This window comes from Anastrepha ludens, chromosome 4 (genome assembly GCF_028408465.1).
Source record: "Anastrepha ludens isolate Willacy chromosome 4, idAnaLude1.1, whole genome shotgun sequence".
Taxonomy (NCBI): Eukaryota; Metazoa; Arthropoda; class Insecta; order Diptera; family Tephritidae; genus Anastrepha; species Anastrepha ludens.
In genome coordinates, this window is record NC_071500.1 from 634,536 (window position 1) to 662,198 (window position 27,663).

Below are 27,663 nucleotides of genomic sequence, written 5' to 3' on the forward strand. Positions count from 1 at the left end.
AAATCCAATATATCATTTTTCAAAACTTTCAAGCGATTTATGTGAAACTCTTACTAAATTTTGATGAATGAAAGCTATAAGTAGTATTCGCTGCTGCAGATATATGCGGTTTAGCATAATAAATAAGAGTACATAGATATATTTACAATCAGTTATCATTTACATAAATATGGAAATATGGTCTTAACCTGTAGATGAGTAAATGCACGCTATTAAATAAAGAAAATGAAAACAAAACCTTTTAATTTTATAAATGCAGCAAAAGGTGTAAGGATGGCAAAGTTCTTCTAAATCCGATTGCTTACCATATCTGTTGTATACTCTTGGCGTACTTACATACGTATGTGTGTATATACGTAATGCAAGGTCGTTGAAAGACGAGTGGACTATACATATGTAAATTTGTATAATAAATAAAAATACATACACATATGTGCACATATGTATATATACATATGCTAGTGGTGGCTAATATCGCTAGTTCTATGTACGTGCTCGTGGCTTCTTCGTTTTTTTTAATTGTTGCAGAATTCTTGCTAATTGGCCTTCGACTTTTATATAAAAATTTCCCCGGTAAGGAATGCAACTTATTAATTTTTCAATTTCATAGTCTTTGTACTTGTACTGGAGAATCTGGGTTTTATTAAACAAAAAATTCAATACCTATTTCGTCTAGAGTAGGGACTCCCTATTTGCAGGAAAGCAACTAGGCTTGTACAATAAATTGGAAAGGTGTTGAACCGAAACACCTAGCAAAGGATGTATTTATGTATACATACTTATATATAATGCATTCATACACGAGTATATGTACATATATGCATTTAGGTAGATATAGTAGTTCGTATATTGCGTATTAACATTTACTTCTAACATTTAATTGCAAGTGACGACAGTTCGTTGCATTTATGTACATGGGTACATGCATACATACACATTTTATTTAAAAGGCTTACAATTGCCAAAATCAAGCAATTGCTACGGGCGAGTTTCCAAGTGTAGTAAATATTTTTTCTAAATTTTGATTGCGGTGTCGTGGTCACCTTTCGAAATTGTTTCCACCCGCCTTTGTTCGCCGTATGATTTGGCAATCGACGCAGCTACTGGCTCCGAATGCATTCAGAATAAACTGTGTCGCATAAAAAAATAAACAATTTGTGGTATTTTTTAGACCGAATGGCTGAATAAATAAACCGATATTTTTACGCGGTTTTATTTGATTTTTTTTCGTCGATGTTGTTTGGCTATCTCCTTAGGGCTTTCTAGAATACATCGCACTTTATTCTGTTCATTACAAGCCAACTTATTGGTAAGCAATTAAATACAGATACAGGTTTACATTGTTTCCTTATAGGTATGTGTTTCCATTTCGGCAGAATTTCAAAATCTTTTTTTTTTGTTTTGTATGTATTTCATATCGTCGTCACCCCTATCAAAGGCCTTATATGAAAAAAATTTAGAAACACGTTTTAAATGTTGCCCTAACCCGTTCTCAAAAACCACTGGCAAAGCAAACTCATGTAAACATCGAAACTGTTATAATAGTTTAAGTACATATGTTTATTTGCTAACTAGCCAACCAAAGGCATTTTTATATCGAGGAAGACAGCTAAGTCTTAGAACGAATAGACAACAGGTTGGGTCCAGAGGGAGAGGAGTGTTAGATGAGTGGGTTTGATGGGGTATGTGAAAAGGTGGCTAGTGTCATGCGGGGTGCCTTTAATGCCTGTTGTTTAATCCCCGTACTAGGATTGGAGCAGGAGTGTTGTGGGTCAGAGAGAAAGTCGTGTTGCACCGGTGGGCTCCTACCCGTTAAGGTTTGATTAGTGGCGGCAGTTTGAAGTGCCGGCTCATTTGCTGCTGAAGCCGTTGTGGCAGGGGCCGCCTATTGGCGGTAGCAACACATGGTCACAAACCGTGTGGACTACTCCCTATGTGTCTTAGGGTCTGAGCAGGTCTTAAGATGGCACCACCCGTTGCATTTATTGCGCCTAACCGAGGTGGAGTCCAGGTGGAACCGTTTGTGGTAATTGCAGCAATAGAATACCCCTGGTCCAGGGTTGGCTGCGATACCAGCTATGAAGAGGGCAGACATGCTGCGATAGATTGGGGGTGTAGTGCGGTACACTAGACGCTACGGTACACTAGACGGGGTTAGTTTACTGGGGCGGCAGCTCTTGGTCGGGAAAAACCCGAGTCATTCCGGTAACGTAGAACCGGCTGCCATGGGAATGATCTATGTATGTGTCCTGTTAAAGAACGATGTTATCCATCACTGCTGCACATTGACATATGTACGAGTACAATAAGCAAGTACCGGTGAGCTAGCGGTAACTTTGACAATGTACACCTTCTCGCAAAAACTTGGCACAAATTCCAAACGTGTCTAATCCAATGGTAAATTATAAAAAAAAAAACAATTGACAGAGGACACACGAGTTGTTGCTCTTAGATTGCTCTCTAACAAAGCGTACATGTATAAGGTAATATATATACTCGTACATACCTACATTAAGGTGTTCACTCTTCATACAAAGAAAACTGTACCGTTTTTCCATCGATATAATAAAATTTATTATATTTCAAATATTTGACGACAATATTATGATTTACGTGAGTTGGACCGATTTTAAAGTACCTCAATCATCGAGTTTTTTATAAAAAATTGAGTTTTTTAAACAAAAATGGGTGAGAAAACCCCTTCCAATGATACTCTCGACGTCTAAACCGACCAAGGCTTGACTGAGTTATTCAAATTTCCTTAGACTTATATTCTAAAAAAAGTAAAAAAATCTCCTTAATTTGATTCCGTCGATATAATTTGCAAACATTATAAGCTTAAACTCTGCGTATTTTTTTGGGGAGAATATTAAAAAAAATAATTTTATTTATAAAAAACCAGATTTTTGGATGTGTTCTCAAATCAGTCCAGCTCACATACATCAGGTGAAAAATCCGAAACTTTTCTTGATGAGGTACCCTAATGTGCATATGCAGAAATCTAGAGGAATAATATATCGGTGGGTGTACATACATACACACCTTTGCATGTGTTTATTTCGAAATAAGTTTTTCATAGCATGTGCGGTTTTTCGTGTTATACGCATGTATATTCGGACATACGTATATATGATCACATAAGTAGGTATATTATCAATGACGGAATAATTTGCTAAATTTTATAAATTTTCTGTGGATTTTCGAAAATTGTATGCCAAAAAATAGAAAACCAAACAAATCTTACATTTAAATTCAAGGGAAATTTACAATGTTTTCGAAAATTCCAAAGTTGGTAGAGTTAACGGAACTTATTATTTTGCGTAGGCACTTAACTTAAAGGCCTGCCGATCAGCTAGTAAAATGTGCCCTCGAACTATCGTGAAGGATTTAAGCGTATTGGTTTTCAGAAGTTGCCTTGAAAAAAAAAAACTTAATGTCATGAGCAGATATTATGTATGTGCGTATTTATGTATACAGTTCGCTTGTTTGCTTGAAGAACGCCCTAATACTACAAAATAAATTATTTAAGTATTCAGAAATTACCGTGGCTGCTTATTTTATGTTGTTTAAAAAATCCATAACCGTTGTTAATAACACTTAAACGACCGCGTACGATATCTCTTGTGTTTCAGTGCCGAAACGTAAAAGACCGCCAACGAGATTCCTCGTTTTTATCTCTCTTCTCTGAAAATTATCTGTTCTAACGGTAATTGCTAGATATTACAAAATATTGGAACGACTTCATATGTTGTAAGATTTAGTGCATATATACTTATACATCTTGAGCTTGCTGGTAACTGTTTGGTATTCTCTTAATAATTTTAATTTAAAGAAAAATATATTTCCTTGAATAATGTCAAGAAAAAACGCTAGTTTGTGTGAAAGCAATCCCTTGTCTCGGTAAAATAAAATTTCCAACACGGCCATGTCGAGGCTGTGCAAACCATAAGCAAGGAGGGAAACCAGGTAATATTTGTAACGTTTGTGCTGTACCTTTGCATAAAGAAACTTACTTTCAAAGATATCAGCCCTGAGGAATTATTCAACTTATTTTAAAGGCTACATTTGTATATACTTATATTAGTTATAAGACTAATAAATACATGAATTTTTAATTTCCTATATGTAACTATTTTTAATTTCAAACGAGAAAATCGCCGGTGTTAGAGTAAATCTACGGGAAGTATCAAGCGGTAATTTAAGTGTTAATACTAATTCGAAATATGCCTTTATTTTTACCTAACCGCAAATCGAGCTTTAAAAGTACTAGGAATCGTAAATGAAATTTATAACTATTATTGATGCACATAAAATCATAAAACCGAAATGTATCGTTTGTGATACAAAGCCCGACTCACGGTTAAGATGCCGTAATCTTAAGGGCGATTTTCTGGAATTTTTGATATTCTGATTTATGATTTTCTTCGAGCAAGCGGGCGATATGTGTTTTGGCATTCTATGACGGGTGAAAATTAAACAAAAAGCGAAAACAAAAATTTTTGAAAAAATTCCAACTTTGAGTATTATATAGTATTGTATATGAGCACAAAAGTTCTGAGAATTAATTTCAGTATGCGTATGCGCTAGAGTACTGCCGACTTAAGGAGATTCCGCAATAAAAGAAAATTATGTTAGGATTATTTGTTGTACTGTATGTACTTTACATATGTACATATGCACATAAGTATATATTTGGAACTTGTTAAACTTAACGTTTTGCCAAAGCTTCTACTATTAAAAACAGTGTTTGTGATCTAATTAGAGATTACATACTTACTGCGATTAATTAATTACCTTGAGTGGAATAATGCCATTTCGCCAAATATACATACATCCGTACATATGTATGTTGTTCATTATTTGTATTTTTGGTGTTGCATCTCTTACGATTCACTATTGGCTCCCACAATGTGTTTGAGGGTATGTGGTTGACATTGTGAGAGGAATATATTTTTAGCCTGAAAGGAATTTCGAACTTGACCACTTGTGCCGGTTTGCCGCTTGTAGCCGTCAACCTGATTCGCTGATTCGCGTACCCGTCGACTCGTTTGCACGACGCATCGACGCCTTAAGGCTGCTGATTGCATCCATTCAGAGAATGTGTGGCCCCCAAATATAGTTTTGTTTTGAGGCCATGGTCGGGTGGCTCATGCTCATACTTTGTGTGTATGTATTCTTGAGGTTTCATTCATCGGAACGATTTTTGTGATGGTTCTTTCCACTCCTCGCGTTCTCCGTAAATGATTTAATGAACAAAGGCAATAAACTCGGAGGATTTAAAAGCAATTAAACTTATCATTTTACATTTTTGCAAATTTTTCACACATTAAAATAATCCGAATCACGAAAATACATAAATACATATGTACACATTTATATAAATCAAAAAGGAATGCTCTTATGTAAAGGCTTGTTAGACAAAATACATAAGCAAAATACTAAGACGTTTTTATTTAAAATTTATTTTATTTATGTACATAAATTCAGACTTCAGTATTTACATGAATTGTTTTTTTTATTTTTTCTTCAATGGCTAATTCCATTGTTCAAAGAAGCAAACGAGAAGGATCTATCTAATAACTAAATTGTACACTAATTGCATCTCTCATCAATGGAAAAATGTATAGCATCCAGACCTTTATGTACAAAGCAAATAACTTGGGAAGACTTAAAAAATATGGACTACTATTTACATAAATGAATGGCTTATATCGATAGAATGTAGAGCGAACGAGCCAATCCTATTCTAAGGTCTATGCGAAATTAAAATCAACATTATTTAATAACGTTTTCGTAAATAAATAAGTTATAATACGTACAAGTAAATTAGTCTACTGCAAAAGCTCTGGTTGGTAGTCGAATTAATGCGAGGCCAGAAGCGCAAAACAAACCCAGGGTGATGGTGTTTTTTCCTTTTTTGAGATAATATATACAAGTACAACTTTTGTTGCAACGTACATACATATCCAATGTAGTATTTCAAATATGCTATTCGGCATTTGACGCATGACTTTCAGACCATGTTCCATATACTATATGTGCGTGCTCGACGCTCTTCTTCTTCTATTTGCTCGTAGTCGATTTCCAGATACTCTTTGCCGCCGAAATTAACTTTACGACCAGTGTACTTTTTGATGTAGCTGATGTGTGCCGAAACCTCTTTGTCGTCGAGCTTGATTTTATAAGAAATGCTGGTGATGCGTTCAGTAATTTGACCTTTCTTCCAACGGATTTGCGTCTTACGGAAGCGCTCTCCATACATCACCCACTCACCTACTTGAAATTCCCGTTGCTTCATGCAGGATTTGACTGGTTTTACGGGGTCGATATTTTGCTCTGTCGCCTCGCCCTCGTCATCTGTTACATATGCTATAGCTCTCTCTAAAGTCTCGAGAGCGGCTGATGTAGTGTCTGGTTGCTCGGGATTTTTAAAAAATGTACTTTCTCCAACGGAGAGTTTGCGGTGCTCACGTTTAATGATTACTTTCTTTTTAACTTTGCGTGGTTTTTTGGGTTTGGTGGGTGCAACAGACGGTTCGAGAAAAGGCCCTTCTTCAGTCGTTATTTCTTCGCCAAGAACATTATCCTCCTCTGAGTTTTCGAATTTTTCTGTTAATAAATTCGTTGATGGTTGGTTATCGCTTATTATATTTATATCTAGGTCCACGAGTTGTTCAGTTTCTGTAGCTAAATTTTTGCTGGATTTCCTCTTTTCAACGGGTTTGTCTATTGAGTTTTTACGCACAATTCTTTTCACTGTCGTTTTATTAGTCGGATTATGAATTTTTCCAGTGTCGGTTTCTGCAAACACTTGCACAGGCTTCACAGGTACGGGGGTAACCTGCAGCTCTGGCATTTTATCACCACTTTCGCTCCTGGCTGTTGGTTGTTCTAAAAACTGATTTAAAATCTCTTCAGCGATGTTTTGTTCAAGACGGGTGCATTCGTTGAAAACTGGATCAGATTTTATAATCTCAACTGTATTACTTTCAGGAGCGGGATATGGTGTAGCCAAGTGTGCAGAGTCGTTGGTTTTATATAAACTTTCAAAGGGTTTTAAATTATGTGATTCTTTTGAGCAGTGTTCAGTCGTATCTGTTTGGTGAGGAGTTGCACATTTAGATTGACTTGTTGGCTGTGCTTTCAGATGAATTGGTTTTCGTTCTTGAATGTTTAAGTCAGAAGAGTCGGTAGTTGTCAAATTTCTTGAGTGATCCTCTCGTATATTTTTATCTTGATCCTTTGCTTTTTCTGTAATGGGCGGTGCGATTTCTACGTTGTTTGTCACAACGTTTATTGGCTGCGTTTCTGCGTTTGTTGTGTGACTGCTCGCCTCGCCAGTCCGCAATTGACTTACCAGTGCCGCCACCATTGCATTGCTCTCATCGACCAATTTTGTTGGCGACCGCGAATTATTTGTTGAATTTGATAATGCTTGCGTACCATCGGTTTTCGTGTTATCTAGCTTTGCATCACTGTTCAATGGTGGATCATCGATTCCGATTGTGATTGCTAATTGTGTTGGCAACGTATCTGATGATATTGGCACTGCTGTTTTGGTGGCTACTTTCACAGCCGCTTTGTCCACAGAGGTTATTGTGTCGCTTTCTATATGTGTCGTTGAAGTAGTAACCTTTAATTCTGCCTTTGAGGCTGTGGCATTTTTTTTCACGGGCGGTTGTTTCTCTTTTACTGTTATCACATTTTTCGTTGATATATTGTTGATTGCTTCTGAAGTTTTGGCTTTTCTTTTTATTATTGCTTCGGAATCTGAAGGCCGTCTTTGTATTTTAGCAAAAGGAATATTGGCTTGACTATCGGGTGGGTCGATTTGTGAACTTTCAACCGCGGCAATAGAAGCTCGTCGAAGATTGCTTTTTGATTTTATAACCCGTTTTTTTGGTTTTCTTATTCCATCTGTTGGTACATTCAGAGTATGCGGCTCAACCGTTTTTAACTCAACTCCCTTTGGAGATTCATCCCCTTCGCTCGCTTTCGCCTTCAGAGCAGCTAAATGGGAAATGTCAGTAATAGAACTTTGAATATCAACTTTACCGACTTCGATATCTGTAGTTTGAGATTCAAGTTTAGATTCTACAACAGCTTCCAGGATGGATTTGTTTTCTAGTTCTCTAAAGTTCTTAGTGAGATCCAAATTATGAGCTCCATTATTTTCTTCTAAATTCACCGATTTCTTTTTATCTGGAGATGTGACTACTACAACAGAATTTTCTAAAGTCGAGCATTCAATTCCATTTAATTTCTTATTATTTCCATTCCTAGGGTCTAAAAGAGCCGAGGAAACTTTGTCTTCAACCTCTATGGTGCCTTTTTCTGGTTTGGTGTATTCTTTTGGAAACACAAAACTTTTACTTTCGCCATCGTCTGTAGCCAATTTAATTTCTGCCGTTTCGGGTATTGCTACAGTTTTCACTTCACTGGTTTCCTCTTCACTGAACACGCTCTGGCGCCGAACTTTTCTAACAAAACGAAAACTCACCGGACCTTCATCCTTTACAGTTGCCTCTGTGGTTGCAATTTCTTGTGAATCAGTGAACTTTGAAGAATCATTGGGCCTATTTATAGTTGAAACAGAGCATGCTTGTGCTGGTTTCTGCTCAGTTTCGGTACCATCATCAACACTATAATGCTTTAGCACAACTTTTACCTCGCTTAATGCACCCGATATTCGCGCTCGCAAGCGATTCAACCGCTCGATTGGATCCTCCTGCTTATCATTTGAACACTGTGACTGCAAACGTCTCTGCCTTCGAAGCAATGTACGTGCAGGAAGTACAGAATCATTTGCGTCGAAAGATGTGCTGGAATCAGAATGGGATAAAAGACTACAATCCCGCCGCGACCTGCCGAAATTCGCTAATTTCGATATATCTGTCACTGCCGACAAAACACCGCTGCCACTTGCTACCGTCAATGGGCTTGACTCGGCTTTAACTTGACTACTACCACTCGACGTACGCGTAGTGACGTTCGACCCGATTTTAGCACCACTCATTTCGAACTTCATTTCATTGAACAATCCGTCGTCAACAGATGAGTTTGGAATATCATCCAATTGAGATGACGATACACTGATATTATCTTCTTCTTTCTGTTCTTGAACTGTTGTTAGGGTCATTTCAATGTCCACCCCTCTGTCAAAAACACTTGTTTTCGCTGCTGGCTGCGATTCAGTTGATGCTTTTTCCTTATCACCATATATCGTCGAAACGTTACGGACTGCAAAAGCGTCACTTTTTAAATTCGACAAAAACTTGTTTGTTACTAAACTTTGGCACTCATTCAGCACAAATGGCGCCTCTGTAGTTGTGTTCGTATGTGAAGAGGATATCAATGATGTCAGCAGGTAGTTGGTGGAGGTGGATGCTGTTGCTGCTTCATTTGCATATAACGACTGGTCAGCGGGGGGTGGGACTGGTTCTATCTTAATACGCGCAGTGCTTGGTTCACACACAACTGGGCCATTTACGATTAGACCCTCCTGCGTAGACGGATCGCGCACTTCTGAGTGAGTGAGATAAGTCGACCATGGCTGTTGGCAATGTTCGAAATTAATATCATAGAGATTATTAGATATGTTCGTTTGAGCGTTGGTTGCGATGCTGATGATTTGCTCTTCCTTCGGCATTGTATTTTTCACGCTCTCTATTGTTTTTGCTGTGTGTTGCTTCGGTGGAGGTGAAGGTGGAGATGTATTTATTATTTCTACTCTTGTGTTTGTGCTATTCACGTCTTTGTCTACACTTTGTTGTTGTCGATGATTTTTTTCTAAATCATTCATATTTTTGGGAGAGGACTGTGTTTTCGATGTTGATCTTGAATTTTGAATATGTTCGGTGAAGTGCGGCAGCTCGTAGCAGCTTTTTGGCTGTCCCGAATTGGTTATATTTTTAGCCATTTCTGTTGCCAATACATCGTCATTGTAATTTTGTAGATATGTTAGTTGTTCTTGCTCATTTTGTTCATTTCTTCTGTTTTTGAAATTTGTTTGTTTTTCGGTATATGTTTCCCCCATTGCCTCCCCATAGTAATTTTTATTGACAAAACTTTTAGATTGCGTCATTGTTAATGATAAAATGTTATTCTCCCCCGTGTTGATGTTTCTTACGCATCCATTGGAAAATATTTCCGGTTCCGTGATACAAACGAGTTTATCGTCATAATCCACTACAGATTTTGACTCTTTGAGAGGCGATTTGGTTATGGGAAAGTGCAGCGGCTTTACTAAATAATCAGAAGATTTCATATATTTCGGTTTTGGTAAAAGTAAGTAGGTACTAGAAGTTATCAAATTGAATTTTTCTTTAATATGGCTCGTATGTTCACCTGATTTTACTTCCATCAAACTTTCATTCAATGGAAACTTTAGTTTATTTTTGGTGAAGAGCGTGGGAAACTTAGTTTGATCAGAAATTGTTTGTGAAGAATTGATTTTCATCGACATTTGCCCTTGAGATTTTAGAACTGGTCCAATATTTTTTGAGCTTCTTATTGGAAAAGTACATTTGGTTTTTATAATAAAATCTTTGGTTGGAAAAGTATTCAGTACATTTGCCAGCTCATGGTTTCGTGCTACACAGCCTTTAAAACAAAAATCCTCAAAACGATCAACTTCTAATCTATTTTGTTTAATGACATCGATTTTGTCCAATGACACGGCGAGAGACTTGTTTTCATCTGATTTTGTAAAATAAGGCGGAAAGAAATTGCATTCGTATACGTTCGATCGAATTGGAAACTTACACATTCCACTCGTTATAATTTCCATCGCTTTGAAGCACGCCTCTGATGAAGATCCTACATACTTACTAGCAATATCAGAAGTATCAGAAGCAATCGCCGCCTTCATTACCGGATTTTTCTCCATGGGGTAGGCGTTCGAGCTATTTTCAACACTTGACCAACTCATATCATTGTTATTAGCCAGCCCGGTCGTTGTTGATTTCGAGATTAAACCTGTTTGCGCTCCAACGAGAGGAGTGAGATGGTTGTGGGAAAAAGGACTACAGAATACATGGGTGGGAGGATGATTCTCTTTAATTTTGGATTCTGCTTGACCTATGTTGTTGCTGTGAGAACGTCAATGTACGCGCTAACAGAAGACGGCTCACTTTCGATATTTTAATCGGTGGTAAATTGTTCGTTTTATTTGAGCGCTTAAAAATGTATTATTTGAGTTAAACTCACTAATTGAATAATTGTGACCGGGCCGCCTTTCACTCTCAAATAATAAAACGAGTTATGCGATCATGCGACTAAAATATGTTTTTGCTATGCCTTGTAGATAAACGAAATGCATCGTTTTAAGGCGAATTTGTGACTGTCAAACAGTTGAAAATAATCTTGCCATGCAAAGTTTAACTAAAAATGAATTTGTATCGTCATTATCTATTGTAGTCGTAGCAAATGACATCCGTTCGCCACAGAATTGGAAAGAGCGCAACGAAATATTTATTTTCTGCGAGTATAAGCGGATGTTAGTATATTGCACATACACAACAGTTTTGCCTGTTAAATTCTTTGGCTATGCTTTAACAGTGCAGCGATGACCTGTAAAATGGCTGTGTAGTCCAGTCAAAAGAAGATTTAACTTAGTAATTTTAGGAGTATGCGAGTTTATGGTTTTATTATGTAAAGCCCATCACTGTGAACTTAAGTTTGAGTTTTCGGGGTCGGGGGTTGTGTCCCGCGGCCGCCATCTTGGAAATAAGGGTGCAACTGGTTTTTGCGATTATCTCGTGAATTTCGAAAGTTACGAAAATTTTGTAAAATACTCTTTTGTAGATAATAATGTTATCTACAACTTTCATTCAAAACTTTTTATTGTAAAATTAATAATAAAAAAGTTATAAACAAAATTACGCGAAAAATTAAGGGATGAATTGTTTTAAAGCGTAATAACTTTTTTTTTATTGATTTTATGGAAAATATACATCAGAGCTTTTTTATAGAGCATTCTTTTGTGAACATTTTTATCTATAAGTTTTTTCCGCTATCTTTATTTAGTCGTATGATTTTGAGCTGCTAAGCGGAGCAACCAATACATTAGCGAAGCGCGTACATGATTACACAGGCCGACAAAATTTAACCAACATTCGGCCCCAGAAACCAGACTATATATTTCCGAAGGTGTATGATGCGCTGAATCCAAATCTGGCCTCAGAATTGCTCTATCATCTCTGGTTTTCGAGATATCCTAACCTAAAAGTGCAAAAAACACCATTTTTGCCCATATTTGAGGTTATGTAGCCTTGCAGATGTTTTCTTTCACCAAAATTAAAGGATGACATCTTTAAATACAAGCCTTTTTTTTTCAAATGGCGTTCTGTTTGCTCAAATATCATTTTTTTTCGCAGAGATATCGCATTTTGAAATTTTCATGTTTCGAAATTTTCCTACACCTGAAAATGGATTAAGATAACATAGACATGATATAGTCGATTACTAATTTTCTTGGGTTTGAGGGCCTGAAATATATGGATTAATAGTATGTAAATTTGGAGTTTGTGGGAAAGCCTGCTTGCGGTTATGTGGGTTAGCCTGCTCGCGGTATGATAGGGGTGGTTTCTAGGGGTTAGGGCTGTGTGTGACTCGGTACCCAAAGGTTAGATAGTGTAGAGGTGTGGTGAGTCAGCACACTTATGGTGTGAGACAAAATTTTAAGAAAAATAAGACTCAATTCAAGAAAACTAGTAATCGACTATATCATGTCTATGTTATCTTAATCGATTTTCAGGTGTAGGAAAATTTCGAAACATGAAAATTTCAAAATGCGATATCTCTGCGAAAAAAATGATATTTGAGCAAACAGAACGCCATTTGAAAAAAGTAGGCTTGTATTTAAAGATGTCATCCTTTAATTTTGGTGAAAGAAAACATCTGCAAGGCTACATAACCTCAAATATGGGCAAAAATGGTGTTTTTTGCACTTTTAGGTTAGGATATCTCGAAAACCAGAGCTGATAGAGCAATTCTGAGGCCAGATTTGGATTCAGCGCATCATAAACCTTCGGAAATATATAGTCTGGTTTCTGGGTCCGAATGTTGGTTAAATTTTGTCGGCCTGTGTAATCATGCACGCGCTTCGCTAATGTATTGGTTGCTCCGCTTAGCAGCTCAAAATCATACGACTAAATAAAGATAGCGGAAAAAACTTGTAGATAAAAATGTTCACAAAAGAATGCTCTATAAAAAAGCTCTAATGTATATTTTCCATAAAATCAATAAAAAAAAAGTTATTACGCTTTAAAACAATTCATCCCTTAATTTTTCGCGTAATTTTGTTTATAACTTTTTTATTATTAATTTTAATATATATTAATATACAATAAAAAGTTTTGAATGAAAGTTGTAGATAACATTATTATCTACAAAAAAGTATTTTACAAAATTTTCGTAACTTTCGAAATTCACGAGATAATCGCAAAAACCAGTTGCACCCTTATTTCCAAGATGGCGGCCGCGGGACACAACCCCCGAACCCGAAAACTCAAATTTAAGTTCACAGTGATGGGTTTTACATAATAAAACCATAAACTCGCATACTCCTAAAATTACTTAGTTGGCTATTTTTTTTGTCTCTTTTGACTGGACTAGTGCCCAAACCAATAAAAAAATCTATTTTCTTGAGCAACCTATGGGCTATGAAGATATGTTACATCGTCCTTGTGGATTCTTGTTAAACTTCCTGGACCTGCTCTGCTTACAATCCGCGTCGAAATTTCCTTTTGGCTAACGCGACCGTGAAGGCGACGTTGCGGAGAAGTGCGGACTGCTACTGTTCGTTTCTCCGCTAGCTCGTTTGAAGTGCCCTTGGCTGGATTGAGAGCGAAATTGAACACGTTTGGGGTTAGGTTGGAAAAAAAATTCCTTAACGTGACACAGACGCTCGATTAAACAAAACGATGAAAAATTATATTAATGAATTATAAGACGTTTTAATTGCGTTATTAAAATAATTTATTAAAACTTAATTTACATCGACTAAATCTCCAATATCTCCTATATGTATGTATTTTCAGTTTATATGTATATATATATTTCCAATACAAAGACTCCACCATAATATTGGCATGGCTACAAGTGCTGATTCATGCAGGGAGATTCGAGCCTACGCACTCCCGAATGGTAGCCACGCACCAACCGATTCACCTCCGGCGACCGAGATATAATTCCACCAAATTATTACCTCATTAGCTGTGGTGGGCTGGTCCTATTTTCTTTAGAAAAAGCACACGACAGACCCGGGCATTCGAAGTAGCATTCGTGCCTCGGTATTCTGCGTGTAGAAGAAAGAATAAACATATACCGTAAGTGCGTGACATCTACTTGTTTGAACAGCCATCTAACCACACAGACCATGGGTGATCTGCCTGTGACTCGCACAACCTACGCCCGTTATTTTACTTGCACCGCTGTCGATTTCACTGGACCATATCTGTAAAAGCTCTCCCAAGGAAAACGAGCTAAGGCCACCAAGGACTATTATTATTTCGTCTTTATTATTCAACCATGGTTATATAGTTCCCTAATTGACCTTTCGCAAAGAGGATACGAATTATCACCAGAAACTCATTCTTTGTAGCACAAATGACTTTTGGAGTCTTTCTCACTGAGAAGCTGAAAATTGGACAGTTCTGGCGCAGGGTGGAATAATTGCGACATTATTGTGAGAAAATAAAATACCATGAGCAATTTGGTTTGAAAATTGTGGAAAAGTAATTTATGCTTGTGGGAATTACGGATCTTAAGATGTAAACAATAAATAATGTGAATGTTTGTCGCATATTCCAGTCGACATTCACAACGCGGGAGACAATTTCTTATTTTTTTTTGCCGTTTTTAGAGCAATAACACTGTGCGACAGTGATTCTATACTTTTATGGAAACCTAGTACAACTTGTAGGTATAGTAAAACTAAGAAAAATGGTATAGGAAAAATTTCCAATACACCCCCATCTCTCTGATGTGAAGAATCACTCCTAACTTCGCCAATTTCCATCCGATTTCGAATTTGTTTTTTTAGTTCGAAAGAACAAAAACAAGCCTTTTTGACAGTGTGTTGTCAATTTTTCTGAAATGACAACTGACGAGACTGTAGGCGGAAGTATTTGGAATTTTTTTATTTTTTCTCTATTTTTTCAACTTTGACATAATTTTTACGATATTATCCGATATTGAGGATTTTTTTTAGTACACTACTGTTATAGTAAATTTAATTTTGCGTCGAATGAGCTATATTTGACTGTAATTGAGTTAAAATAAATAGAGTTGTGTGAGTTTTAAGATTTTATTTTTTTGTTTTACTAATTTGGTATGTAAGTATAACTTTACGCTAAATGGGAATAAGGACGTGTTTTGATGCGTTATTATAGATACGTAATATTTATTGGAGTATATATGTATACATAAGAGTACACTGTACTGCATACAACAGAACTGGTTAGAACTTACGAAAATATCTGACATATTATAGCACATTTTTTTTCAATGGAAATATGAAAAAGCTCCCAAGTGACAGTTATTTATAATTGTAACTCTTGTAAATAAATAAAAAAAAAAAAAAAAAAAAATTAACCTTATTAAAACGTCAAAGTTTTATTGTTTGTTTCATTGAAATTCAAGAGATATAAATCAAAACGTTGCCAGAAAAGTCGAATTTCTCAATATTCTCCGATGATGTGGCATCATCAGCCTTATCATAAACCAGATGATTGCTATTTTTATAAAACGGACGTAAACGGTCATCATTATAAAGCTCGAAAGCATATAAAGTATGCTGATGTTGCAACTGTTAAGAACACCGTAGTCTTGGACGATATGATTGACTCAACTGCAGGAACTGAAGGAAGTTCAACTCATTGCTGATGATAATCAAACTGATAACAATAAACCTGATGATCAAGAGTACTTTCCGTCTGGTTCTAAGTCTTCAGAACGACACATTGTATCAAATTCAGACTTTCAGGATCTTTCTCGTGATTTACTTCTATCGCTTCACGATTTAAACCATGGAATTTAGTTGATTACGACTTCAGATGAATGATGATGATCGAACTTCTTACAGAGAAGTATTTAAAACTGATGAAAAGAATGACAAATGTTCCGTACCATACTAAACTCCAAAGGGCCATTTCCAATGCATTTTTACGTTTGGAACCAGTTCCGTTGTGTACTGCACCGTACCGCACCGTACCATACCGTACAGTGCTGCACTGCACAATACCCCAATAAATATTATGTGTTTATAATGACACTTGTTATCATTTTCATGCTTCGATGCCTACATACCAAATTAGTAAAAAAAAAAAAAAAATCTTAAAACTCACACAACTCTATTTATTTTAACTCAATTACAGTCAAATATAGCTCATTCGACGCAAAATTAAATTTACTATAACAGTAGTGTACTAAAAAAATCCTCAATATCGGATAATATCGTAAAAATTATGTCAAAGTTGAAAAAATAGAGAAAAAAATAAAAAATTCCAAATACTTCCGCCTACAGTCTCGTCAGTTGTCATTTCAGGAAAATTGTCAACACACTGTCAAAAAGGCTTGTTTTTGTTCTTTCGAACTAAAAAAACAAATTCGAAATAGGATGGAAATTGGCGAAGTTACGAGTGATTGTTCACATCAACCTACTGAAAAACGGTTTTATGAGATTTTGGGGGTGTATTGGAAATTTCTCCTATACCATTTTGTTTAGTTTTTCTATAGCCACAAGTTGTGCTAGGTCTCCATAAAAGTATATTTAATTTTTTTTTTTTTTTTGTCACACAGTGAAATTTTAGTTGATTGCAATGGCTGATGAAAACCATCATAATAAGGTATGGAAGAAAACAACTAAATATATTCGTTAATTAATTTAAATAGTTTCCATTTTTCGGTCGGATGCGTTCTCTCTATTTGAATCGAATATGAGAAAAGAGAGCCTTCTATTGTTAACAAAACTGGCCCAGTATGCGTCCATTGATGTGTTTTCTGCACACAAAAATTAGTTAATCATCGGTTTGTTGTTCATGTTAAAAGTCATTGTGATGTCCTCCTCATTGTAATCGTAGCCTACGAAATAACATTGTTACAAAGTAGTGCTATTGTCAAACAATAATTACTTGAATCATTCATCAATAAATATAACGCATTTTGAAAACGTTGCTCACTTAAAAGTTCTTCTTCTTCGCTTGTGTGCGACATTTGAACATCACAATGAAAAATGAATATTTACTTCCCATGAACACATAATCTAGCACATCTTCAAACACTCCTTGAAAAAGTACGCATTGAGGAAGTTGCTGAAATGCAAGTTTAACGGAATTCTCTAATGTCCAATGCTAAATATATAAATAAGTTCTGAAATCTATATATATTTCCAGCATGTCAAAGCTGAAACTGGGGGAAGCTGCTAGGCAAATGAGCTAGTTAGATAGCAGACGCTCGGGGCGGAGTCCCCGCGAAATGAGAGAATTGGGGTTTTCTTCTGCGGCGGTCTGCTCGTGGAGAGGTGGGCTTCGCGTCAACTCAGCGAGCCCTTAGTTAGTGGACAAACACGCAGAGTCGTGAGATCCTTCTAGTCACAGGTAGATCGTAAGCGCCCGAGAATACTTCTAAGGCTAGCAAAGTCGCAGCTTTAAATTTATCCTATCGTTTCCAGACATTGCCCTTCAGGTATCCACGAGGTGAGACTTATCATTTATTTGAGTCCTTTCTGCAGCAGCTGCTTCCTGTCCTGTTTCAGTGGCCTGAGATTCATACAGTTTGGCTCTCATACCAAAATTATATTTTTACAAGCCAAAATAATAAAGAGTCTAAACCGAATAAGTTAAAAGTTGGCATCGTTAGTTTTGTTTAGCAAGAAAACACAGCTACGAGTACAATTGTAAACACTTTCTAATCTGTATCCTTTAGATTCTTTCTTTAATTTCCTTTCTGATTGAAATGCACCTGCTTTAATTTTTATTGCTACTGATTTTGTATTGATTATGAATCAATTCTTTCCGTTATTAAGTATTACAATACATGAATATAATATTGTTAAACTACCTCAAAATGTATAATAAAGATTTGTGTTCAAAGTCAAAATTGCCTAATTTTTTAACACTTTCGAATCTTTGAAAACACTTCTTTTTTTCAGTAATTTCACTTCGTTTTAAAATTTCCGAGCGGCAATAGATGCATATCTGTTTTACATTGAGGATGCATTTAAATTTGATTTTTGATTTGATTGACAAAAAGATGCATGATTTACCTTTAGAGGGATAGACTTCTAAGCACTCCCTGACGTTTTGAAAACTAACAGCAACAGTTTAATTCACGTTGATTATACGGAAAGAAATATTTTAATTACAGGCGATGCATACAGTACGAAGGGCGATGTTGCCTCGAGGCGCCAAGTGTTGGTAATAAATTTGCTCATAATAAGGAGGTTCTAAAATTTTTGACCGAAGTATTTGGTGAATTACCCGAACTGGAGAAAGAATTATTTTCTAAGCCACAAGTTGTTCCTACAACGAAAGAGAAGCTCGAAACTGCGCCATCAACAGAAACAACGCCAGCCACGACCAAACAAGCAGAAGCGGGATCAACACTGGCACCAAACAAACCTGCAATAAAAACGCCGCCGACACCTAAAGGTACTAAAACAACAGACCCTCCAAAACATCCCAATAAAAAGAAGTGATTTTTTCTAAAGGGTGGTTATTCAAAATGATTGATGTTTATACAAGTTCGTTAAACTTTGCAAAAATCAGAAAAAAATTGTTATGCTTTATTTGATAATTTTGTATATGCACTTACACATACATACATACATACCATATGAAATTAAATCTAAACTATAATAAAACTAGGGCTATCTTGTCTCCACATTAACAAGCTTTTCTATAAGTGTTTTTAAAAATAAGTTAAAGTTGCTTTAATTAAGTGTTGGGAGCGAATGTTTGTAAGGCACTTAGGTTTAAAAGTAAAATGCATATATTTACGACAAATACTAGAACATATTCTTGGGTCTCGTAAATGTCGTAATGTTGTATGCTGTAAGTTTTAAATGGTTAAAAATGCATTCGGATTTTCAAGAAAGCGTAAGGGTAAATTATCGTTGTAAAAAATAGGAAGAAATGTGTTTCAAAGTGAAGAAAGACAATGTAAGGGCATGTTATGTTTAAATAATTATAATACTGAAATCTGTTCTTACGAATTCTTTGCGTCAATTGGTGGAACGTTAATAACAATAATTTATTCAAGTTGAAGACTGAACAAGAATTAATAATTTACGTTTTTTTATATTTATTTACATCTTCTGGGTTCGATCACTAGATTTTCAAATAAAAGTCAGAAATGAATGCCAATACACTTTACCTGCATTATTGAATCACTTTATTACTTTTCATTCATACGCCTTGAGTATGTCTTTCGCTACCTTTTGTTGCCAGTAGGTTCGCGTAGCTTCTAGATTCACAACACTGCCCACCGCTTAAGTCGATCCAAATGAAGCTAATATTTCCTGATGCACTACTTTCACTTTTCCCTGTCCAGCTTTGCATTGCTGTATACGATACACCACATCATTTCATCTTTTAATCACCTTATATGGACCTTTCCAGGACGCTTACAGTTTTGGAGAAGTCCCTTCTTTCTTTGGAGCTCACAGCACGGTCAACTCTAGCAATGACTACCTTCGCCCATTGCAGGAGCGGTACCTCTTCCGGAAGCTAAATCACCCCAAAGCCTTAAATCGCTCCCAAAGATGGTTCTAGCCGGCAATTGGCCAGTAGTTTCAGGTATAGCTGAGCGTAGGCCAAAAGCAACATTTGGATGTGTTGGTTCCAATTTCTTTAGCACTTTATACCTACCTTTCACAAGTGCTCCTCCAGAGTGCGGTTGAATCTTTCGATCATTCCATCTGAAACCGAGTCACCTAATTCTGCAAAAAAACCTCAGCAATAGTTTTGCCCTGGTTTTGGTTTGGTAGTTTGGTACTTCTGGCCACTTACGGAAGTAGTCCATAGCAAGATAGTGCATCAGCAGTTTCATGTTGTTCCCGTTGTTCATGCTCGATTTCAAAGTTATAATTTTGCAGCCTTTCGATTCACCGTGTAATTTGTTCTTCCGGATGTTTGAACGGGAGTAACCATTTCATTGCTGCATGGTCTGTTCTTAACTGGAATCGTTAAAGTAAAAGTATTTGTGGCAATGTTTTATGCACTCGACCGTAGCTAACAGTTCGCGTCTGATCACGCAGTAATTCATCTCTGGATTTCAGAGAACTCTGCTGTAGTAAGCGTCCACTTTTTGTTACCAATTGATGATCTGTGACAGTACTTCCCCTATTCCGTATGCGCTAGCATACAACGAAATTTTCTCCCGCCACCGGATACGCTAACGTAGGCGCAGCACAAAGAATCTCTTTCAATTGCTGAAAGGCTTCCTCCTGTTCTTTTTGTCACTCAGACGCGCAATTCTTCTTAGTGAAATTGTGGAGACCCTGGGCAACACTTGCTAATCCTGGAACAAAACGACGATAATACGTTCACAGTCCAGCCTCTTTTCACACAGTGCAGCCGAAGCCAACAAATGAGTGAACACTGGTAAAAAACAAAACCCCAAAAAAGGCAAAACAAGCATTAAAAAAAGTACGGGAAGAGTAAAACGCGATGCCATAATAATTGGCAATAAAAATTCAAGAATTTCGCTGAATCAGTATCGAAAATAAGGAGAACCCAAAAAGACTATCTCTAAATCAAACTGACAAAATCGTGCCAAAAATTTACTGATTTCAAAACTATTGTGGGTGCCACCTGAGGTAGCGAAGCAACAGGGAAGGCGCAGGTGTGAAAACCACAACACTTGGGTCTTCGACAACAAAAACTGCTCAGCACTGAGGTTTAGAAGAGACAAAGGCGTTGAGGAGGATATGGTGCCAGCAGGGGTTCCTCAAGGATCAGTTCTGGAACCACTGCTATGGAACCTATTGTATTAGTTCGGGAGCCAGGGATCATTTTGACCTCATCATTCATGCCGATTGATTTTAATACTGAAGGCAGACGCTATCCAATGGATGACGAAACTAACCGTCAGCTGGTTCAGTAGCGGTGGGTACGTGCGTGGGATGCTACGAAACGTGTCGAAAAAAAATTTTTAACAACTCATTTATTACCGGCTGAAAGTTTTTTGGTGTATTGTTGGCATTTAGTAGAATAAAAAAAAAAACGTCTGCTGTCCCGTAGAGGGGGGAAAATACGTTAGCTGAACAGGCGAACTTGTAAAATAAAAAGTCAAACTACTTTATTCCGATTGAAATTTTTTTACATAATTTTGGACACATATGCAAATATAATACTGATGGTCAGCTGCGTTTATAGCGGTGGGAAGGCCGTCGTTATTAATGAAAGCTAAATCACAAGTATAGTCAAGAATTTAACGGTATAAAAACGCAGTCCAAAATCGACCCCTGGCTCCCGGACTATATGACGGGTTTGTAAGACTGGATATGCCCCGTAGAACTAAAGTTATTGGATTCGCAGATTACATCGCGGTGGCAATGGTAGCAAAACATATCCACGAAATAGAGAGAATCGCCAGCGAATCAGTAAGCAGGATTAAGACTTGGCTAAGGTCTATGAAGCTGGAATTAGCTGAGCATTAGACCGATGCAGTCCTAATAAGTAGCAGAAAGATAGTAGAAACTATAAATTTAAATGTTGGGACTGTAACTATTAGTTCAAAACCCGCTATTAAATACCTAGCTGTGATGGTTGACAGTCGTTTAAACTTCAAAACGCACCGGGAATACGCTGTGAAGAAGGCATCGAGTGTGCAGTCCTGTCCGTCGCGAATAATGCCCAACAATGGCGGGACTAGCTGTAGCAAAAGAATTCTATATAGCAGGGAAGTCAGCTCGGTTGTTTTGTATGCCGCACTAATCTGGGCTGATGCGCTGAACTTAAATATTTAGCTTCACAAAAAAACAAAAACTGACAATTGTCTGTCTAAGCGCTTTGCGGACTATCTGCAGTTTCCGTACAATTTCGGCGAGAGTTTATACAAGGCTATTTGAACACGACGGCAGAGCAAATCGTAAAACTGTTGCGGAAGAAGAAAGGCGTCGTTCTCTCGCCCACTGGCAAGACCGGTGGGACAAATCATCTAAAGGTAGATGGATGCATGGGCTAATACCCATTCTTACGACATGGTGAGAAACGAACCAGGTGGAACTAACCAAATTTCTTTCAGGGCACGGAGTATTTCGAACATACCTCCATAAGTTCGGCCATGACAGTTCCCCAATCTGCACGGAGAGGCTACAGCGTCTTCCGCATAAAAACGCAAAAAAATGCATTTGGAGGCGTTATATTAATTTGTGCTTTTACAATTTAACACAAGGCACTTAAAGGAAAACGAGGAAAAATAAAGTAATATAACTGTTTCGGAAAGGCGCCACCATCAGTACTCAATTCTTCTTGGCTTAATAACTATCATAATTTTTAGATATGGCAGCTCATATATTCTGGCAGGTTTTTTCTCGCCATCAAGGCGAATTCATCTTTTTGTCTTGGCATCTCATTCGCTTGTTATTGTTGCCAGTCGGTTCGTGAATTTCTCCGTTCGGAAAGCCATGTACATCCATTAGGGTGGGTTAATATTGATGCGAACTAAGGTGAATTGAGTATCTGTGGTGGCGCTATTAAAAAACAGTTAACTGTGTTTTTCGTGAGTTTGACAAGTCTGACGTCAGCTCAGTTCGGAATACAAAACAGAGGAACAAACAATCAAAAGTAGGAAAAAGTACGTATTTGTGAAAATTCAGTGCATGACGTGGTAGTTTTGTAATTTGTAAGATTTAACCATATGCAGTTTGTTTGCGTTTTTATGCGGGAGACGCCGTAGCAAGAAAGTATTTGTGTGTGTGTATAATTTATTGTGTTTGGTTGTTTTCATTGCTTGCGCCTACTCCTCCTCTTCACAAACAAGTAATTCCCCTTCTTTTTACTAATTTATTCATCCACTCTTACGACACGGCGAATTCGCAAGGCGCAATCGTGTATTCTATCATTCTTGGTTGCGACCGGGAAACTTCGCGAACACCCTAACAACAGCAGCGAGCGGATGAGAAACCAAAACAGAATAATGAATTCACCTTAAACGACAATTTTTATGTACCACTGAAATCAGGAAAAGGGGGGCATTTCAAAATGTGATGACCCGTTTGTATAAAAAAATGGGAATATGTTTTTTTTAACTGCGCTTACTTTTCTGTGCTGGCAACCTTTTAGAGGAAACGGAGAAAACAGCTGTTTGGTTGTTGTTATTTATGCGTGTGTAGACAGGCGCGACGCGTTGCTTTACAAATTGTTCTAGAACGCTTTGTGTTTGGTCAGTTATTTTTCTTTCTGATTTTTTAAGCAAAAATACGTTTAAAATGTTTGGATCCATAATTTCTGGTCGTTTGGTAAGTGAGCTATTGTATCTGTCTAAATTAATAATGATCTTCAATGCGTTTATACATATATATGTATGTATGTATGTATATGTGAATTACCTGTAGCCGCAAACTGACTTCACACCCGTGGATGAAAATAAGGTTGTTATAAATGTGCCGGATATAGATCATGTGAACTATATTGTGGTATTTCTGACTGGTTTGACAGCACTTCCAGAGGGAACGGCAGCTGCGGTATACTTCAGCTGGCCTGATGCAAATTCAGCTCCAACATGGCAGTACTTAGGTCACATCTCCAACGCTAAGCCATCAGCGATCTTCAAAATATCACAGCTGAAGAAAAGTCATGAGCTAGAGGCGGCGGAGCATGGCATGATTTTCGGAGCACAAGAAATTTCACATACTGCGCAAATTGGTATATCCGTGGAGCCGGAACTTACGGTTGCTCAGCTGACGCCGGCAGTGGTGAGTGAAACGTACATTATTAGAGGTAAATAATCATAACTCTAGTTAACCCATTTCAATTTTCTCGCAATATAACATGACCATTCAATTTTTCAATAAGATATAAAGGGTTCCATTGAATAAAGTGGTTTCTTGTTGAACTTCAGGGTTATTGAGTTACGATTGTCTACCTCGTGCAATTTTTGAAACAAAATGCTTATTCATTTATTAAATTTACAGCAAAACGCAGATGAAAATCTACAATTTAGCCAAAAAATGTTGGAAAATTTTTTCAACTACGCGTCCAGTTTTACAGTAACTCCGCAACAAATTCCGCCTCTGAGTAGTGAAGCATTCGTACCTCTGTCCACATTGCAAAATTGGTACACAAACTTTCAGCGACGTATGGCTCAAAACCCAAACTTCTGGAAGTATTGATTCGATTTCAATTTACGTCCGCTCAAAAATTTTTTCAAAGCACGCACTTCGGCTATATTTTCAAAATAACGCAGGTATCGAAAATACCGATAAAAAATCGAGCATTTATCTAACAAGGCGGTGCTTGTATTTGTAAAATAGAAAAAATAATATTGAAAAGAACCCGCATGAAAGTTTTACTATTTAAATTTTAAATTTGTAAATTTAGATTTTTATAAGTTTGAAGAGTTTTACAAATAAAATGTTAATTTAATAGTTGTCGGCTTTAACACTGGATGAATTTTCAGTATATATTATTTGGATATTCATTTGAGAGCTCTTGAAAGGGGGTAAATAGTCAAGGAGGGAGGGAGAAAACTATCAGAGAAAGAGAAAGGAAAGAATAGAGATAGAGATAGTTAGTCCTGTGAGAATTTTCCAGATTCTTTGGCAAATCAGTAAATGTCCTCCAGTTTTAGAGAACGAATATTATTCATTCTCATGACATCGGAACCCAATACTCGTAGCCTTGCTCTAGCAAAGGCAGGACACTCACAGAGAAAGTGCTCAGTGCTATCCGCCTCCTCCAAGCATGACAGGTATACCGGGTCCTCGATGATTCCAATGGTGGTCATATGCTGACCCCATGGGTTGTGTCCTGTAATGATGCCGACCATCAACCGAATGACTTTCCTTCTAAGTTTTAGTAGAAAGTTTGACAGTTTTCTGTTCGGACTTGTCACAAAACACTTTGCAGTTCTGCAGCGTTCTAGACCGGACCATCGCTCGTTATGTAGATTGGCTACATAATCGCTGATCCAATTCTTGATTCCTGCGGAACTGATTCCGATTATTGGCTCTGGCCCGTGTGGGGGCACCGCTGATCCACGGTTGGCCAATTCGTCGGCAATTTCGTTTCCTTGAACACCGGAGTGTCCCGGAACCCATATAAGTACAAGCCTGTTTTGTCTTGCGACAGAATTAAGCTTCTTATTACATTCTTGAACAATCTTTGAGGTTTGCTTCGCGTTCTCCAGGGCCTTCAATGCATCCTGACTGTCACTGAAGACTCCAATCGGTTTCCCGCTCCATCTCCTCTCGATTACCCATTCGGCTACTTTCAGGATGGCAAAAACTTCTGTTTCCAAAACAGTTGCCATTTCCCTCATAGCATAGTGATACTTATTACTATCGTTTAAGTACCATCCGGCTCCAGACCCTATTTCATTCTTGGACCCATCGGTAAACAAAATATCCGTCAAATCTCCCTGCATGCATTTTGGATTGCTCCATTGCTCACGCCATGGAAATCTGACATAAAATTTCTTTCCAAATGAAACTGTGGATATCAGGCCATCTTTAGGTGCCAAAAACAGTGGATACTGCTCCGATAGCAATTTAAAGATTTCTCTGTGTCCCGAAGTTCCATCTTCGTGCCAGACACCATATTTATGGAATCTACACATTGCTTTTACTGCTTCCTGTTGTACCTTAAGATCCAGGGGAAGCAAATCAAGCATAGCATTTAGGGCATCACCAGAGGTTGTACTCATGGCACCCGTGATGCATAAACACACACTTCTTTGCAGCCTGTATAGTTCCCGGAATGTGGACTTAACCATGCTTCGTCGCCACCAGACCACAGAAGCGTAAGTGATGATTGGTCTGATAAGTGATGTGTATATCCATAGGACCACAGTAGGTTTCAGACCCCAGGTTTTACCAAAGGCTCTATGGCATTGCGACATCTTCAATGCACGATTCACCTTCAGTGAAACGTGTGTCTCCCTAGTCAGCTTCTTATCCTTTTTATTTGCTCCCACCAGCGGTTAACAGCCTCTCAGAGAGCATGGAATATATCCATTTTACAATGGTTTGATTAACTCCGTGTCGTTCGGCAGAAGAACATATCGAACATACGTTCCCACGACAGTCGGTTCTACGTTACCGGAATGACCCGGATTTATGTATATCCGGCCAACGACTGTCACTTCAGCAGCATTCCCCATATATGTGTGGGTAATGTTTATGCTGCTACAACAACAACAACAACAATCGAACATACCGAAAGTGGCATTATCAAAAGCCCCCTCAATGTCCACGAACACGCCCATTGTGTATTCGTCAGCTTCCAGCCCGGCTTCAATCTTGCTAACAAGATCGTGTAGGGATAATTCTCGGCAATACCCCCACTCGAATATGTTTTTCCACCACTCGTTCCAGACTTTTCAACATGAACGATGTCAAACTGATGTCTAAAACTTTTTGCTAGGGAATAGCCATCTTTTCCTCGTTTCGGAATAAATACCAATCTTACGCGTCGCCATTGGGATGGTATATAACTAAATGCAAGACAGGCTGTGAAGATCCTTTTCTGGGCCTCAATCAGCCTGTTCCCTCCTTTTTTAGCATTGCTGGATATATTCCGTCAGGTCCAGGGGACTTAAAGGTCTCAAAGGAAGACAAGGAAAACTTTATCGATTCCTTTGTCACTATCCGACTAGCAATATACCAGCTGTACCTAGAGGTTCCACCGTTGCTACCGTTATTGTTCATGTCACTTTCTACATCAGAAGAGTTTTACTACCCGGAAAATGGGTTTCGAGTAGAGCATAAAACGTTTCCGATTTGGAAATGGTGTATGAACCATCAGGTTTTCGAATGGAATCCAGCCTTACTGAGCGGTCTAAATGAAGGACCTTACAAAGTCTCGCTGTTTCCCTCATTTCTTCGACGTTACTGCAGAAATTTCTATAGGATTAAAGTTTGGCTTTCCGTACTTTTTTCTTATATTCTCTCTGAGTAAGTCGATGATTAGCCCAGTCCTCTTCTGTTTGGGTCTTTAAGGCCTTATTAAGAAGTTTTCTGGACCGTACACGAAGCTTCGACAGTTCAGGGTTCCACCAAGGAACCGCTTTCCCCTGTATGTTTTGCCTGAGTACTTTGTACAGTTCCTCAAAGCAATTGATTAAAGTACCTTCTAATTTCTTAGTAGCATCTTTAATCATTTCTGCTGATTTGAGTTTTTTCAGGCTTGGTAATCGCTCTGTTACAAGCTCGCCCTACCTGTCCCAGTCCACATTTCGAGGATTCCTACCGGAAGGTATTGATATTGTATCAATTCCCAGTCGGAATTCGATAAGATGACTATCAGAAAGAGAGTCCTCTTCCAAAACTCGCCATTGGTTGATTTGATTTCCAACTGACCTATTGGTCAGTGCGCTTCCGCCTCGAAGGAGGTGGCTGTAAAGAGTCGTAGGGTAGCTAGGCCGAAACTATGATAGCTTCGACACTGTTCCCACTTTTCAAGTACTTTATTTTTGCAGCAACGATATTTTCGGAGC

General features: G+C 37.7%; 2 protein-coding genes across 2 annotated transcripts; one reads left to right on the top strand and one right to left on the bottom strand.

Annotated features, from left to right (window-relative positions):
- Window positions 1-5,434: 5,434 nt before the first annotated feature.
- LOC128861289 (uncharacterized) lies at window positions 5,435-11,312 on the bottom strand. The gene has a single exon (XM_054099315.1). It carries the CDS (start codon window positions 10,928-10,930, stop codon window positions 6,014-6,016), a length of 4,917 nt encoding a protein of 1,638 aa, XP_053955290.1. The 5' UTR covers window positions 10,931-11,312; the 3' UTR covers window positions 5,435-6,013.
- Window positions 11,313-23,204: 11,892 nt separating this feature from the next.
- Window positions 23,205-24,595, top strand: LOC128860041 (protein OPI10 homolog). The gene is made up of 3 exons (XM_054097265.1): window positions 23,205-23,467; window positions 23,564-23,923; window positions 24,143-24,595. Exons 1-3 carry the CDS (start codon window positions 23,438-23,440, stop codon window positions 24,338-24,340), a joined length of 588 nt encoding a protein of 195 aa, XP_053953240.1. The 5' UTR covers window positions 23,205-23,437; the 3' UTR covers window positions 24,341-24,595.
- The last annotated feature ends 3,068 nt before the right edge of the window (window positions 24,596-27,663 follow it).